Source organism: Melanostigma gelatinosum (assembly GCF_949748355.1).
Source record: "Melanostigma gelatinosum genome assembly, chromosome: 12".
NCBI classification, from domain to species: Eukaryota; Metazoa; Chordata; class Actinopteri; order Perciformes; family Zoarcidae; genus Melanostigma; species Melanostigma gelatinosum.
Genome location: NC_136645.1, coordinates 7781726 through 7798526, shown reverse-complemented (window position 1 = coordinate 7798526; position 16801 = coordinate 7781726). Strand labels below are relative to the sequence as shown.

At 44.6% G+C, this 16801-nt stretch overlaps 3 protein-coding genes across 3 annotated transcripts; 1 reads left to right on the top strand and 2 right to left on the bottom strand.

The window, feature by feature from the left end:
• Nucleotides 1-715: 715 nt before the first annotated feature.
• Nucleotides 716-5564, bottom strand: ecd (ecdysoneless homolog). The gene is made up of 14 exons (XM_079279673.1): nt 5451-5564; nt 5123-5347; nt 4913-5030; nt 4679-4766; nt 4221-4399; nt 3685-3877; nt 3388-3516; nt 3111-3236; nt 2895-2980; nt 2688-2791; nt 2227-2488; nt 1806-1873; nt 1490-1704; nt 716-1360 (listed from the first exon to the last, which is right to left on the bottom strand). Exons 2-14 carry the CDS (start codon nt 5325-5327, stop codon nt 1130-1132), a joined length of 2004 nt encoding a protein of 667 aa, XP_079135799.1. The 5' UTR covers nt 5328-5347; nt 5451-5564; the 3' UTR covers nt 716-1129.
• A 638-nt stretch (nt 5565-6202) lies between these two features.
• Nucleotides 6203-13677, top strand: fam149b1 (family with sequence similarity 149 member B1). Its single transcript, XM_079280900.1, has 16 exons — nt 6203-6404; nt 6801-6917; nt 7420-7564; nt 7998-8146; nt 8284-8424; nt 9296-9457; nt 9548-9729; nt 9837-9979; nt 10609-10677; nt 11164-11276; nt 11547-11771; nt 12123-12246; nt 12379-12504; nt 12720-12801; nt 13010-13147; nt 13298-13677. The coding sequence occupies exons 1-16, from the start codon at nt 6358-6360 to the stop codon at nt 13378-13380; spliced, it is 2046 nt and encodes a 681-aa protein (XP_079137026.1). The 5' UTR covers nt 6203-6357; the 3' UTR covers nt 13381-13677.
• Nucleotides 13678-14176: 499 nt separating this feature from the next.
• dnajc9 (DnaJ (Hsp40) homolog, subfamily C, member 9) lies at nt 14177-16137 on the bottom strand. Its single transcript, XM_079279763.1, has 5 exons — nt 15819-16137; nt 15353-15493; nt 14798-15052; nt 14574-14660; nt 14177-14486 (listed from the first exon to the last, which is right to left on the bottom strand). The coding sequence occupies exons 1-5, from the start codon at nt 15990-15992 to the stop codon at nt 14379-14381; spliced, it is 765 nt and encodes a 254-aa protein (XP_079135889.1). The 5' UTR covers nt 15993-16137; the 3' UTR covers nt 14177-14378.
• Nucleotides 16138-16801: the final 664 nt, after the last annotated feature.

Sequence of the window (16801 nt, the reverse complement as noted above, 5' to 3'; positions counted from 1 at the left end):
CGCTCTTCTCCTGCTGGGTATGGTGTTGGACTTCCTGGTCGGTATGTCGGCTCTGTGCCTCTCACCGCTTGCTGCTGCGCTGCTACACTCAGCAAGGCAGCTGGTGCGGCCGTTCCTCCAGCTTTTGTAGTGTCACTGGAAAGGACTAACAAAATGATTGACTGTTTTGTACTGCATCAACGCGACACACACACACACTGTAATTTAATCCACATCAATGACCACGGTGTCATTCTGTTCTATGGAGACTAACCAGCCCGTTCTGTGGTGTTCCCCAAAGTTATGTTAGTGGTGTTTGTGACGTGTCGGGATCTTAAGCCCACTCATGTTGATGGTGTTTTGTTGGCTAAACCTAAGCCTAAAGTGTTTTTGTTTGAATTCACAACACGTGTTTACTGCCGGATTCAATAGAAACGTCATAACTTGCTGAGATCACTTTTCTGTTGGTGGAGTTCTGCTTCGTCCTGCTTTATCCTTTGAAGCTCAAATGTGCGTTCTCCAAATTATTATTTAAGATGATTTGTTGCCCAATTTTCACCGTTATCTGATGGAGGTAATTGGGGACAGAGAGAGAGAGAGAGATAGAGAGAAGGGTACGACATGCTACTAAGGTCCCACGGCCGGGATCGAACTGGAGACGCTGAAGTTCGATGGTATGCGCTGTTCCCCAAATTAACTAAATACTAAATCAAGACGGTCAGAGACTTGGTTTTTTCGATGAAGGAACGTGAATTAAAACTCCACATGAAGATTTATGGCAACACCGTCATACACTCTGTATTTATACTGCAACCAAAACTGAAGATGAAGACATTTATTGTTCAGCTGCCGTTGACATGTCCCAATCATACATAATTAATTGGGGCATCCTAAAAATGTTATAACAACTGTAAACTACAAACAATGCAGGTTTTCATTCCTAAAGAATGCAGTTTTACAGTGCGCACATTAAGTTCCAGTGAGAAACATTGAATGTTTGCTTTCAATAAAAGCTCTACGGGACATCTTCGACATCCATGAGTGCTCTGTATTGCCAATGCGAATGAAGGCATTCAGCTAACTACTTTAAGGGTTCGTCAGCTGCAGATGCTAATCCTTGCTGCGTGTTTCAGTACCAAAGTCTTGTCCTTTATGAGGGGTCAGAGTTGGGCGGTAGGTGTACACCGAGACTCTGCAGCAGGTTAGAAGCCGGTCCGGCCAGCCCCGACTGGCAGCTGAGGGACTCCAGCAGGTTTGTGATCAGATTCAGGTCCACGTCCAGAGGCTGGATCTCCTCCTCCTCCTCCTCCTCTTCCCTCTCCCCTCCATGGACAGAAGCAGAGGAATGAGGGGAGCCGTTGTCCGAGCCCGCCTTGTAATTCTGCAGAAAGGACAAATGTAGTGAAACAGATGGTTTCATAACTAGAGTCAGGACGATACACATGCATTATTTCACATACGTTTTGAAAATGAATAATAATTTCTGTGGGTATGTAATTATGTAATTTACCATCAGGTTGAAGCTTTGTCCTATATTAGTGCTCATCAGCTCCTGATCCATTTCATCCATGTATTTTCTGAGACCGTCCAAAGTTTCTGTCCCGTTCATCTCTGTGTGACCTTCTTTCTCTTTCTCCTCCTCACCCCCTTCTTCTTCTTCATCATCATCATCGTCGTCTTCATCATCGTCGAGATCATCTGAATCTAGCTCTTCTTCTTTGCTTCCTATAAAATTAAAATTAAAAACAGATTCAGAAGAAGATGTGGCAAGTTTCTGCTGGTCATTTTTAACATCTGGTTCCACATCTTTCATAACGTCAACATACCGAGTAGTCTGTCCAGTGCGCTGGCCATGGAGTCAGGCTCAAAACTAAAAGGCTGAGTCGAACTGCTCCTGGAATACAAAGAGAAACAATGTGAAACCTGAACAAAAACACTGTCGCTGGGACAATGCACCTTGAATACATTCGCTAGACAGGCTAGAGTGTGCATGCACTAGCATTTGGAGCCCAGATACAGAGCCCAGACAATACATGAGTTACATCCAAATGCACGATCAAAATCATAATTTCTACCTTGGTTGGATTTACTGTACTCCAACATGTTTGTGGGTATGTTTTCTGCCAATTACCTTTTAGTATCATATGGAAAATAAATACATAAATCACCCTAAATCATTTTATTCATTGACCCAAATGTGCATTTGATGATCTTGGCTAAATATGATCAATAGTCAGCTAGTCTCACCAGGGAAGTTCAGCCCCCTCATGCGACGACATGGCGTTGAGGAAGTTCTTCATCCCTTGACTGACTGCTACCAGGCTGTAACCGGCCTCCTCTTCCTTCTCCTCATCCTCCGTCTCCTTTCTCCTCTCCTCAGCACCCCCGACATGCTGTTTCCCCTGTTTGGTAGAACTGGAGTTTTGGCTGCCAACATCTGCTCTCCCCCAACTCCTCTCCTGCAACATGCGCTCCAAATCCTGAGTTGTGACATCCAGCCAGCTGTCACCTGGAGAAAGACACAAAAGACAAAACAATTATGGGAAATGCTCTAAAGAGAGAGAGACCCAACATACTGAATATGTAGGTCGGCCATCCTCTACGTTTCTATGTTCAGACATTTTGATACTTTATTTCTGCTGCCAGGATCGGTCACCAGTCTACCCAAATAGTGTGTTTCATATTCAAAAGGACAGATTTCCACTCACTGTCCTCTTGGGGGAGCTGTGACTCTTGTTTCTTCAGCTCCTCCAAGTCGATCGGACCGCAGCTGTGCAGCAGCTGGAGAACCTCCTCACCCGCGGACAAAGCACTGAGACACAATGGGTCAGATTCAGGCAGATGCACTGGGGATTTCACAGGCAGCCATATTCACACAGTGTCCATACACGCGCATGCAGAGCCACAGCACTCACCTTGATTTTGAGGCGACGGACTGTTTGAAGAAGTTTTCCGCAGATCTCGTCAGTTCTCTGTAATGAGCCGAACCTTCCAGTTCTTCCTGAAGTTGATAAATGCGGAGTATATTACATATTTTACAAAGTGTGCTACTCTGCCTAACTTAATATTCCAGGTGTGGTAAGGTAGCTACTATTCCTCTTGGCCTCAAACATTCAAAAAGTGAGACTAACCCGGAAGTAGTCGTTGCTTTTCAGACTGTCCATGAAGCCTTTCCACTGAGGGTTACAACTGACGGGGGCATCCGGCTCTGATGATGGCAGCCTGCACTTAGAGCACAGGATCTCAAAGCCATGGGCCTGGATGGGTGGGGGGGGGGGGACACACGCACAGAAACAGACGCATCATTAAATACAACACTAAAGGGCCGCCTTGGATTCTACTAAATTCATATATTTATTTATCCGAAAGCCAGATCAGAATAAAGAGGAAACACAGATGATGGCTCACCAGTTTCATGCCGAGCTCGTGGGATTTGTACTGGGGGTGAGAGTGAGGAGGCAGGGTGAAGCCGCTCCTCCTGTCTGGAGTGAACTGCTGCTGCTGCAGCTGGGCGTACAGGCAACGGGTGAATGTCACCTGGAAATACATAAACATACAGAATAGTACAAGGTTACAGCTTTTCACAAAAGCTGAACATACTAATTAAAAACTAAAACGGTGATTACAGTCAGCAGTATTTTGAAACAATTCCCTTTCTTTGAAAAGAAAACCCGCTATGATCATGAATCTCTAAGTGCGTTTTACCGAGGTGAGGACTCTTGTGTCGGGAGGAAAGGTCTTGAAACTTCGACACGCCTGCAGATCTACTGGATCCCGCAGGTAGAACGCCGACACTGCAGGGGCGACCAGGTCTGGTCGTTGTGCTAACACCATGGCGATAGCTGAAGGGATGAAGCAGTGGGCACGCTGGAGGCCAGCTCTTATCTTCTCTGGGTACCTGAGTGGAGAGTTGAGATGGATTTGCTTTTTCATTATCGATACATTTATAGTCTCATGTATTATTCCATCCACTTACATAAAATATTTCTGAGATCGTTAACAAGCCGGTCTTATGCTGATGCAGGTGTTTTATCAAGTTTGTAGTGAGGAAGCATCAAACACTGATTCTGTACCATGAAAATTGGATTCTGACATTTAGCTTTTTTCCTCTTTACTGTAAAAATAGGTACGGGGGGGTACAGCATACATATTGGAAAGCATATATACTTGTCAATGGCATTGACTTTGCAACACATTTGTGTATCAAAAGTAGAGTTTAACACAGGGAGACATCCTCTCACCCCTCTAATCGCTTCCTCAGGGCTGAACATATCTTGGGGCTTGCCCTGCAGGCCCCTGGGTGGGTGGAGAGCAGTACTGTAGCTTGTGTCACACTTGGTACCACATCTTTCGAGACCCCCACTGGACTGGATTTGGAGGGACAGGGCAAAATATGCAACTCTCCCCTATAGAGGAAGACCTGCAAAGAGAATTAGTGAAAATTGAAGGTTGCACATAGCAGGTTAAATACAGACAATATGAATATATTTATAATGGGCCATATGAGTGGTTCTACATGTTTTGTTAAAATACCTATAAATGTGATTACTTTACACTGATGTTAACCATTTACAAACCATTTTTATTTTACTCAAAATAACTGAAAAACAAGGTGGGCTATCAATCACGCATTGGGAGATGGTTTGTACTTAAAGGGCAAAGACTAAAAGACTAAAAAGATCTGATGAGTTGGACTCACCCTGTTTTCACTGGTGTCTGGACTCAGCCACTTTGGAAGATAATCTGCTGCTTCTATCAGAAGAAACTCTCCATCGTTGTCCTCAACCCTTCACACACAAACACGGAATGGAAGTTAGAAACAGATAAACAAACAACTGAAACGGCTCCCTGTTTAAGTACTGTAATATGGCAATGAAATAATTTGATATTTATTCTTTTTGCAAAGACAAACTCAGAGCACATTTTGTCTCACCTGGCTATGAGCTCTGGGAAGGCCTCTGTGATTTTCTGCAAGATATAAACAACAAACCACTCGTCGTCCACGTTGTCCCCAAACTGAGTGCTCCCTCCAATGTGAGCAGGTACACCACCTGTCGATACAACACATATATGCATATGTATATATCGTTGTGGGTACCGATATTGAAATAAATTCATCTGTGAGGCGCTGACAACACAATACCTTTCTCAGGATGAAACTTGAGGTTGAATGACTGATGCTGCCAGGTGTATTGTATCAGGAGTGAGGCGACCTTCGCCAGAATCTCCTCTACTAGACGTGTGAGATGCTCCTCAGTCTGCTGTGAAGCTGAACCGTCTGTCTGGATCAAGAAGAGTTTGTACTGAACCATGTCTTCCTGAATCACTCTCCTCTGCAGGCCGTCCATCGTAGTTTTTCAATGACCGACTAGAGTCAGAAAAAAAGCAAGAGAGAAGTATTAAGGTTTAAAGGCTAACGTCATGTAACCACAAACAATGTATCGCAGGAAAATCTATTTTAAGTGTCTTACCTTGTTCTGTTTTTAAATGTGAGATGGTAGGACAGAGGGATGTCAATACAGGAGAGAAATTAAACTTTTCTCATTTCTACGAACGTTGCCAGCACGCCATCTGTCACTGTTTAGGTCCTACTGCCAATTCCACTCGACTTCCACAATGGTGCAACAAATAACAGTTCCTACGTTTTGTATTTACTTATTTTCACTGTTTTACCAATACATATAATAATAAATAATGGATGTACATCCTAAATAAAACAGATTACTACTGAATTTCATAAAAATGTCAGGATTCATTGTATAATTCACATTTTTAGTTCAGTCGAATTCACCAACGGCAAGCGAATACATTTCAGGGACGCAATCACGCTGCGCAATGCATGCTGGAAGTTGTAGTGAAATGGCTGATAATCCTACGGCTATTTTGTAGGTAGCTAGTCCGAAATCTATTTCCCGTGAGACAACGGAGCTGCGTATCCATGACAGCCTTATTATTGTTGTTGCTGATGCTAGCGTTAGCACGAAATTCCTCTGAGGTGGCGATAGCTCGCTTTACTGACGCTTTATATTTTAAAATGTAAACGTAATTGATCAGCAGCGTCTGGACCACACAGGATGCTAATTATTAAATGTACAATAATGTTCGTGCCTTGCTGATGTTTTATCTGTCCATCCATGTAACGATAGCTAGCTTATAGCATCCTGCGAACAGTTAGAAGCAACGTTAGCGTATGTAACCATTAGCACATGTAGCTATTAGCATATGTAGCCAAAGCCTCGTCCAGCTGCTCTGAGGGCGTTTATCTGCGGACTAGTGGAGATGTTGGACCTCCCTCTGAACAGTTCCCAGCGAGTCCAGGACGTGGAGGCAAGGATGAGAGACCAGGGCTTGAGACGATAAAACGGAGACAGGTGGAGAATGATTTCACGGTACAACAGAAGACCTGTATCGCACAAACTTGAGATGTGAGTACCGAAGTACCTGGATTTGTAACTGTGACGTTACCAGCTGAGCACTATAAACACGGGTTTGAGGATGAAGGTTATTATACACTGGAGGGACGTGAGATGAGGGATTGACTAATGATGGAGAAATAATATTTGTATTGATCCCGCTACTGAACAAGGTCTGTAAAGTAAAAGCCACATTATTTGTGTTAGATACAACAAGAATTATGATAAAGTTCACGTGGACAATCAGCTGTTTTAACTGTATTTGATGATGTTTTGTCATGTTATGATTGTAAGCCCATCACTAACATTAAACACACCACCGGTCGCCTCTCAAAAATGTGATTTACACAAACTCCCTTTTATCGGGAGACCTTTTTTTTTGATTGCTGTTCTCAATCTTTCATGCAGACGTGGGTTGTCTCGCAGCAGCCTTGACCACCACCCTCTCCCAGAGGAGGCAGACGATAACCAAATGCCTCAGCGGTACCTCCATGACCTCCAGGAAGCTGTCTCCGCTCACAACAGGTAACCGAGTCCTGGCCAGGCAGCAGACAGGCAGCCCTGACTTCTTCTGCCAGGAGATAAACCTTTTTTTCCAGAGTAAGGTCAAGATGAAACCACTTGGAACTAGTACACAAAAATACTCTTCCCTGTGTGTTTCGTAATCTTATACATTGTCTCGAGTGGACAGCTGATTCTCAGGGCTCTCGCTGTGTGAAACGAGACACCCAGAAGCAGTGGATTAATTGATATCACATTGCCTCCTTCAGATGTGCAGTTAAAAGAATACAACATGAGTCAGGCTGCTGGAATATTCAATTACTTTGACATTTGCCCTTTATTTTCCACTTTGAAACCTTGCCTTTTGATTATGTCAGCAACCGCCATCAGTAAGATTTACGCAGCCACATAACAGAGACCCGGTTTATGTTGTGACATAGAGAGTCACGGTGTTTGTATCATTGACTGAGAAGCGGTGAAACATTACTCATCAAACTGTATATGTACTGATGTCCTTTCTATGCAGCTCAGACACGTCTGCTGCCTCGGGCCACTCCGACTGTCCCACCGTCATTTCAGTCGACTCCAGCCAGTCCTGGTCCGGCATCCACAGCTCTACAGGCACCGGCATCTCCACAGAGAGGAGCTCTGTTTTCTCCTGGGGCTACGATGTAAGTCTACTCCAGAGATCTTAGAAACACACACACACACACACACACACACACACACGTAGACATCATTGTTTTTCCTCTAGCATTTCTTCATCCTCTCAGTTATTGTGTTTCAAAGCTAAAAAGACGCCAAATACATACTTTCACGCACGTTTTAATGTCCGATTTTGATTTACTTCCTAACATTTGTCACCTTTTGGCAAACCCATGGAAGATGCCTCATTTGTCTGCTTCTTCTTTTTATATGCGAGACGATTCCACGGGGTATTGGTTTGTTATTGTTCTGTGCTTTCTAGCCTCAGCTGGTCCTCCAAAAAAGGAACAGCGATGTGGTAGCAATAACTGAAAAGCAGCAGCTTTCTGTCATAGAGCCGGTGTGTGAGAACAGAGGGATGACGAGCTTTCCATCTCTTTTTCTTTTTCTGTCCCGTAGGAGTTCGACAAGGCAGCGTCACGGCAGGTGCAGCAAATGTTTGAGGAGATCGACAAAGAGCTGTACGAGGGGAGAGGCAGCGGGGGAGGGATACTCCAGGGGCTGCACGATGAGTGTCAGCAGTGGGCCACACGTTTCCCACATCTCCGGTATGTTCTCCACGGTTCCCCACCAACCGCCTCACCTTTTACTGCAGGGTTCAAGTGGGAATCAAAGATTAATGCTGAGAAATCAACTCTTGAATGAAAACAGTGTGTGTGTGTGTGTGTGTGTGTGTGTCACTCAGGATCCTGGGGACTCAGCTGATGTTACCAAGCGATGAGGGCTTCCAGTGGTATGATATTTCAGGGAAAGGCAGCTCTGCCGGCAGCCCATCATCAGGCAAAGAGAGCAGCGTGAAGTCCCAGGAGAAAGATAAGAGCACAGAGTAAGTCCTAACCGCACTGATGTCAAAATGACACGCCTGCTAGATCCGTTTCCTTGATGTAAAGAACTTCTTTTTGTTGCTTTATTATTTAAAGACACTTCTCAGAAATATTATGCCTCTCCATCTCGAGTGGCTGTTGGTCGGCTGTCCAGATGACTGGTGTCAGGGCATCAATTATAGAGGAGTCCTGGCTGACTCTGTGGTTTCGTGACCTAGATGCTCCGGCTTCTTAATCAAGTTTGGTGGGTCATGACCAGCTGGGATGAACAGTTTGCAAGGACGGCCACTTTTAAAACTAAGTTGCATGCATGTGCTTGTGCATGCGTGCGTATACTGGAAAAAATCTTCTCACGATCTTCCTTCTCTTGAGTTTATTTGTCATTTATTCATAGTAAAACACACCGGATGTGTGGGCGTGTGTCTGTGAGCGTACCGTTTTTATGTGTACATGTTTAGGTGCCTAACTATGTGTCAGTCCCACGCACACGATTTAAGACACGTGGTGACCGAGCCTTTGAGGCAGTGGCGCCGAGGCTCTGGAATGCTCTGCCTGCAACTCTACGCCTCGCAGATACTGTGGATACTTTTAAGAACCAGCTCAAAACCCACCTTTTTAGGCTGGTGTTTGAGTAAAAACCCATGTCCTAGACCTGCTCTTAGACCTGTGTTTTAATTTTTATTATTTTATTTTTTATCTTTTATTTTATTTTATTCTGTGTATGTAATTTATTGACCCTAGGGTCACATTGTGTTTTTTTTATGCTTTTAAATTTCTGCTGTTAAGCACTTTGTGATGTAATTTCTGTGAAACGCGCTCTATAAATAAATTTCATTTTCATGTGTGCCCTTGTCTTGGCGGGGGGGTGTAAAGGTTGAACGTGCAGGGCAGGAGAGCGGCGCTGATCACGGCCTCCTCAGCGGAGTCGGATGAGCCTCCTGGCACCTCCAGTGGCTCCAGCAGTCACGACAAGCCCAGACTGATTGAAGAGGAGGGCCTGATGGAGGAATATCTGGCTTTCGACAGCAGGGACTTGTGAGTTACTCGCTGTCCTTATGTGGCACAGTTATGTTCTAACGCCAGAGTCTATATCTAAACCGCATCTTTTAAAATGACTTTCTGCAGGCAGGACGAGTGGGAGCCGGATTTTTCGGAGTCGGGTCGGAGGCATCCCTCTATGCCCCCGGTCTCTCCGTACCGGTGTCGCCGTCAAGCTGTTCTCGACCTGCTGTTCGACGATGTGTGGCGGCAGCTGGTCGGCTGGATGAAAGAGCTGGTCCAACGCCACTGGGAATGCTGCACCTCAGGTTCGCCTGAATTGAACTCTTTTGCACGCACCGGACCGAACTTACATCGACAACCGTCCATTTCTCACGCACAGTATTTGTAAGTGATTGTGTGCTTTGATTGGCAGGCGATGAAAAGATTTGTGGGAGCTTAAGCCCCGTGCCGCAGGACTCCCAGAACCCCTTCATGCTGCTCTCCATGCTGCCGACGATGCTGCCCAAACTCGACCAGAGCAGGGTGCCCCCGCTCACAGCTGGGCTGCAGTTTCAGGTCAGTGGTTTGAGGGGGGGGGGGGGGCTGGGAGGCAGCAGGCTGCGTCTGGGGCAGTAGACTGAGAGCCTTATTTCACTTTTAGCACTGTCGGCAGTTCAAGAGGTCGATTTAAAACTTAAAACTTCAAAAATGATCCTTTTTAAAAAGTAATCTATTTCTGCTTTTAAAAGAAACAATGAAACACAGTCAATTATTTAAACAACAGTTTTTACCTTGAATTTCCACTGTAAGTTACTGCAATATATAACATGCAAATAAAGTTATGTTTGGAGAAGACAAGTCGACCTTGAATGGTCTTGAAGAAGAGTTGGACTGTGAGGTCTCACCAGGTCTTAGAGTCGCATGTCTCTGTTCCACAGTCCACTTCCTGTCTGTTGCTCTTTCAGTCTCTCAGTGCTTCCAGTTCAGTAACTTGTATCACTGTTTTCTTTCCTTCCCTCTTTACTCTCTGCCCTTCACTTTGCCAACGTGTTTTGTACCTTTTTTTATTATTTTTGTCTGTTTTCCTCTTCTTTATGTTTTTCTCTTTTCTTTCTTTGTTTCTTTCTTTCCTTCATGTTCTTTACTCACCTCTCTTCCTTCCTCCACTATCTTCCCTTGGTCATTCCTCTTTCTCCTTTTTAAAGAACACAAAGTCAAGGGGCTCAAAGCACAAGTCCAGACGGAAATCCAAAAAGCAGAAAAGGCCTTCCACTGTATGTAACTCCCTCACTTAGAGCCAACATGGTGGTGTGTTTGTGTGCACGCCGTCCATGCTGGCTCATTATCTTTATCTCTAGAATAAATGTGCCTGTGCCTGTTGATTAACCCCAACGCATCACCACCGCTTTTTTTTATTGATTAACTGCAATTTACTTTCAACATGAACTACTGTTGATTTATTTTTAGATCTTTCTTTTCTGTCACAACGAGAATGTTGGAATGCTTTGTTTTTGTTGCGCAGCAGATATGGGGTCCTCCTGACATCACTGCATGCTTTGACAATGTGCTGTATTCTGCATAAGAAATCATAACCGTGTGGCCACTGGCCTTCATAGCATAATGTATTTATATCTGACCTATATTATGTCTCTTGTCTCCTCTTACATCCCTCCTAATTTTTCTTTCTTTTCCTCCCTCTCCTTGACTCCTCCCTCCTCTTATCACACCACTTTATTGCTTCCTCTCACACCATGCTGCAGGCTGTAAGGGTCCCAGTAGGAGCAGCAGCGACCCAGCACAACCTGAACGACCTAATCGTGATCCACAGCATCCCCCTGCAGCAGAGGAACCTTGGCGTGCTGGAAAGAAACCAGTATGGACACATTTTACGCTTCCGACCAATGAGCATTGGTGCCAAAATGGAAAAATCAATGACGCCTCCGCCCACACATTTGTATATCCGTGAAAGAGGCACAGACATCTTGTGGTCCTTGTTTTCCATTATAGAGAGACATAGCCTCACTCATGCCATGTTTTTGTCCCTGGTCCTAACACCTTGTTTGGCAGAGGACACAGCCAGTTGGCAGCAGGTGGAAATGTACCATTCAGTGATTATGCTCCACTCTCTCTCCTCGCCACACAGGGAGCCAGAAGAGCGGGCGTCTCTCAGACCGGCCTCCAGCGTGGTGCCCTCCAGCAAACCGTGCCCTCGCAGAGCCCTGGAGCAGAGCTCCTCCTCGCTGTCCCGCCCGGCACAGTCTGCCCGACGAAGAAACCCTCCGCCCCGAACCCTCCTGCCGCTGGTTCCCAGTCTGAGTCCGTCCTGTGCAGCGGGATCCATGGATGACGTCGTCCGTGGGACACGTCTGTGAGTTCAAGCTTTGGGTGGCACAAGGCTAGCTGTTTCTCCCTGATTCTAGCCTTTATGCTGAGCTAAGCAAACAGTCTCCTGGCACCAGCTTCATATTTAACAGACATACCGGTATATGAAAGTAGGATCATCTACATTTTCTCTCTTCACGTCTGCTCTTTATTCTAAAAGTATCTACGCTATCACATGAAGTAAAATTCTACCTTTGACTTTCATCCTCACACCTAAGCTGTGAATTTTCGCAACTCCCACGGCCTTTTCAGAAGGAAGTACTTATTAGCGCCATAGATGCACCATAGAACAATCTATTTGCAATCACTGTGTGTGTGTGTGTGTCTTCTTCCACAGACCCACAGCCAGCAACTGCCTGACGTCTCCCTTGTTGCTTCTGAGCAGGAACACACTGCTTCCCCCCATCAGCAGCGGAGACCCAGAGTCATCTCACTCGGGGCAGCACTGCAAACCTGCACAGGTGAACCACAACTACTCCGACAATGGAAAGCTTGTTACAGCACCTGATCAGACACACAGATCAAAGGAAGCTCAGAAACAATTATATTGTAGCTTCTATTAAATACATAAGTCATTTTTTTGTCCTGACCAGCGTCTCAGAGGCCCGTCCAGCCGCGCCCACAGTGCTATAAATGACCAAGCCGGCAGCTTAATACCGAGGGATCGTCACCACCTGCTGGACGTCTTCTCTCGGCCCAACACCACTCACACATACAGGGTGAGAGGCTCTTTATGGTCACACATCGCACATCCTGCATACACATACGGCGTATCATCACAGGTGGCAGGTCAATGATTCTGTGTATCTCTCTGGAGAGAGGTTTTCTTTTTTTTAACCCATTAGGTTTAGGTCTTAAAAGTAATGCGTTGGCAAATGTGGCGATGTTTGAGTATAGCAGACCGTGTGTTTGACCCCTGGTTTTTTGTTTTCAGTCCGACACTCCTTACCGTCGTTCCTTCACAGTGTTGGACAACATCGGGCAGGGGCGGCCGGGCAGAGCCTCCGTAGCCACAGGTCAGAAATTCAACTTCAATAGTTGCATATGAAAACATCAAAATGCTCCTGGAAAAGGGATGTGGTATACCACGAACAGTGGCCCCCAAATATATATATGTTATATATAAATGTCTATCCCCTGGTTGGGAATCACTGATACTGTACGCTGAGACCACTACTTTTCATGAAGTTATTCACTTACGCATTCATTCATTCATTCCACCAGACTCTCTTGGTATCGGTGTGACGGGCATCAGTATGGGCATCAGCAGCTCATCTTTCTTGGACTCGTTTCCCCACCACCCCTTGGGACATTCGCCCATCAAAGACGAAGAGGAGCCAGACCCACAAGCCCCCGTCCCAGGTCAGTGGATTAAAGCACTGATGAAGCTCTTCCAGACTGAATAAACTATGAATGAAAGAGGCTGCAGCGGCTTGCTTCAAGTAAGATGTACCTGCTGGTAGGATGATTTAAGTCAGTATCTTTATTATTTGTCCTTCTTCTTTCCCACAGCGACACCGGTGTCTGTGTCAGTCCCACCTCGGTCTTACACCAGAGGAAGCATCCCGACCAGGGCCGGCAGACCTGGCTTGTAGTTCGCCTCCAAACCCTTCAGCCATTCAATCTTTATTTACTCCAACAAAGTGCAGCATCTGTGCCCTTTCTTTTTTTACAGAAGTAGCAGATATTATTTTTCATATTATGCTGCTTTTGGTTAAGTTTTTGTTTGAGGGCCTATTTTTGTATTTCAGATATCAGCTCATGTGGCTGCCAAACACACAGTAACTCTGTTGTCATGTACAGTACGAGCTGTATGTGTGGACATTTGTACTTTGTACGTATGGTCTGAATGTGTATATATCTATTTATATGTGAATGTACAGTATATTATCCTCCGGTGTGTGTTGTGCTGGTAAATGACTATGCAGGGAATAACACATCCACCCAGACGAGGATGAAAAGCACTTTCTTTCCTCTCTGATGCTCCATCAGGGAGTTTCGTACTGTATCTTTTATAAGGACACAATTTTCAACTCACTTTAAAATCATATTAATCAGAATATGGTGGCTGAACATCTCTGGAGCCCACGTGCTTTCACATCTATACCTCAAGATACATGTAGGAATAGAAGAACCTGTAAACAACTAATTCATCATGTCTGTACAAATGAATATTTGAGGTACATTTTGCTTATTACCTGAACAAAGCCATGTGGGGATGCTTTGACAGGGAACATCAGGGTAGTTTTCCCATCATTCGTTAATAAAGTATAGTCGGACAGCCATGCGACACAGGTGACAAAGCTTAAAAATCAAAGCTCATCTTCGATGCATTGTCTTTTATACAAAAAAATATTAAAAACCGGAATACTGACAAAGCATATAAATAAGTTTATTAAGTTTTTATTAAGACTGACAAAACAGAAATAAAAGATGCATTTACATTTTGAGAAGAGTCACATGACAAGCTTGTGAGGCCCACAAAGAACACACAGATCGAACATACATCGAATGCTCTTATTAATCTAAACGTTTTAAGAAGTGCCACTATTTATATACATTGTATCTGCTATAACCAGAGCCTCAACGCTTCTCACTTTTTCCCTCTTTTTCCTTTTTGGGGCCCACTTTTTTTGGAGTATTTTGCTTCCAGGTCAGAGAGGAAACCGTTGAAATTCTGCTCTCTGGACTTCTGTTTTTGCTGGAAAATAAGAATGAAAGGATTTTTTTTTTAGAGAGGGAAACACAAACAACTCCCCGAACAACTTCATACGTGTGCATTCATTACCTTAAGCATCATGACAAGACTGTCATCCTCATCACCAAGCCCCATCTCTTTCTGCATTTCTTCCGCTTCCTGTCGCTCCTTATTGGCCTTGAAGGTTAATTGCAATCAACATCACGGACATTGACATACGTAGAAAAGTGTAAACGGTGAGAGAATATCTAGAAAAACAAATGCAATATGAGCTGTGAGGATTTCGTGGCTTTAACTCCAAACACATTGCTCACCCTCTTTCTGCGAGCACTCTTCTTCTTGTGGCTCTCCTTCGTAAACGCCGGAAACGCGGTGACTTCTCCGCCCTCGATGGCACCCTGGATGATGCCGCAGAGCCTGGGCTCATCTTCCTGGGAGCAGCACATTGCCGAAGCTGTGATGGCGTCCATGTTCCCCTGGTGCTGCACGTACAGCTGGATCACATCCTGCCGCTCCTCTTCAGAGCCCTTATATTTATTCTCAAACTCGAGGATGTCCTTCACCGTAATCTGGGAGAAGGATGCAGATAGAAAGCACGTATGACAGCTGCTGGTCAAGGCAGTACAATTACATTTATGTATGAAATAATCCACTATTATCCCTGAGTACATTCATGTTGAAGGATCGTATTGGTTGTACCATGGCAGGTGCGGTGACACCACATTGATCCCCATCTACTGTAATTGTATTCAAAATACAATTCCTGGGATACAAGTGACTCCCTCCAGGTGTCCCATCATTGCGCATATATAACAAAGACTCATTAAGTCACATTTATAACAAAGTAAACACCTGCTGTGCTCTGTTACCTTGGGGAAGAGCAGTCTCCAGTAGTCCTCCCAGCAGCGGCCTTGACTCGGGACATCAGAGTCTTCATCTACCGTCCCCTGCTCATCGTACGCAGCTCTCTGCTCCTTGTCGCTCAGCACCGCATACAGCTGTCCCAACACCTGGAGGGGGAAAGGGCGAGATACACAGATTTACACACATCTGCAGGCCTCAACAAAAAGTATGGTATGCAATCATAATATACAATAAAATAGAATGGAGTGATGCAATGAATGCTATGTAGTACAATCTGTCAGGTATTTAATTAAATGGACAATTAAAACAATCCACAGACACTTGCATGTGATTATCTGATCTATAGAGTTTGGAGAAACTGTAGTAAATAGTTTACTCACTGTTGTACTTAGCTAGCTGTGCTAGCTAACGGGAGCTGGTTAAGCTAGCTTGTGTTCATTGCGTGTCTAACAGCCAACAACGAGAGTTCACCTGGAATTTCTCCGTGGCCAGCGGGTCTTTGGGAGCCCGGTCCGGGTGCACTTTCAGCGACACTTTGTAGTAGCTCCTCCGGACCTCAGTCTCGGTCGCCTCTTTGTTGACGGCCAGCACCTCGTACAGGTTTGAGGTCTTGAAGAGCTCGTGGCAGCGCTCGAGCAAACCCATCCCGACAGCTTTACCGTTACTCTGGTAAAGTATTTCTTTTCAAAGTTTAGTTTCGTGGCTAAATATCCTGAATAAGTAAGGTGTCTTCCCCTGCTTTCGCTTTGTTGGTGATATATATTTCGCGCGCTGGCCTGTGGCGTACATCCGTGCGTCCCGGCGACGTGGTGACGTGGAAAGAACAAACGCCTCTTATTGGTTCCCATTATCGATGTCGTCAGACTACGTATAATATATATATATAATAAAATATTTCGTCTTTTACCTGGTCGTACCTTCTTTTAGATATTATTTAAACGTATATAAACACCGTGTTATGTTTTTGTGCCACCAATATCTTTACTGTTTATGTTGGTTGCATGGAGTTACAATAAGTTACACTAAATGTGATCGGCAAATTAAAACTCATCTATCAGGTGTCAAATGGTTCAACAAAGCCTGGCATAAATATAAACACTCCTCTTGACTCTGGTAATTAATTAATAAATTAAACCTTACTTTATTTAAAATCTAATCCTGACTCCATTATTACAATCTAAACACACACTGTTGTAACATTGATCCTAAACGCATGACTAACTGAACGTGACATATTTTAACACAATCATGACTCTTTACTGACACACTTTACTTACTTAAAGTATCAGAATCATACTGCTAAAGTAGTGTAAATATGTCTGAGGTAATATTTGATTTATCTTTTGCAGCCTAGGGTTGCTTGGTAAATATAAATAAGGAATTACTTGACAGCAAAAAGACTTCAAGAAAGATAAATACTTACACTGCAGGGTTCAAGCAACAGAGCACACAGT

Coding starts and splice junctions, on each gene's coding strand:
- ecd (XM_079279673.1), bottom strand. CDS start 5,327: ATGGACGGCCTGCAGAGGAGAGTGATTCAGGAAGACATGGTTCAGTAC. Junction 2,981..3,110: donor AAAGCAACGACTACTTCCGG/GTTAGTCTCACT, acceptor TATCAACTTCAG/GAAGAACTGGAAGGTTCGGC. Junction 1,874..2,226: donor GAGGGGGCTGAACTTCCCTG/GTGAGACTAGCT, acceptor TTTGTATTCCAG/GAGCAGTTCGACTCAGCCTT.
- fam149b1 (XM_079280900.1), top strand. CDS start 6,358: ATGATTTCACGGTACAACAGAAGACCTGTATCGCACAAACTTGAGAT. Junction 6,405..6,800: donor GTATCGCACAAACTTGAGAT/GTGAGTACCGAA, acceptor TCTTTCATGCAG/ACGTGGGTTGTCTCGCAGCA. Junction 12,247..12,378: donor AGCACTGCAAACCTGCACAG/GTGAACCACAAC, acceptor TGTCCTGACCAG/CGTCTCAGAGGCCCGTCCAG.
- dnajc9 (XM_079279763.1), bottom strand. CDS start 15,992: ATGGGTTTGCTCGAGCGCTGCCACGAGCTCTTCAAGACCTCAAACCTG. Junction 15,494..15,818: donor TGGCCACGGAGAAATTCCAG/GTGAACTCTCGT, acceptor TTCCCCCTCCAG/GTGTTGGGACAGCTGTATGC. Junction 14,487..14,573: donor GTCTTGTCATGATGCTTAAG/GTAATGAATGCA, acceptor CTTATTTTCCAG/CAAAAACAGAAGTCCAGAGA.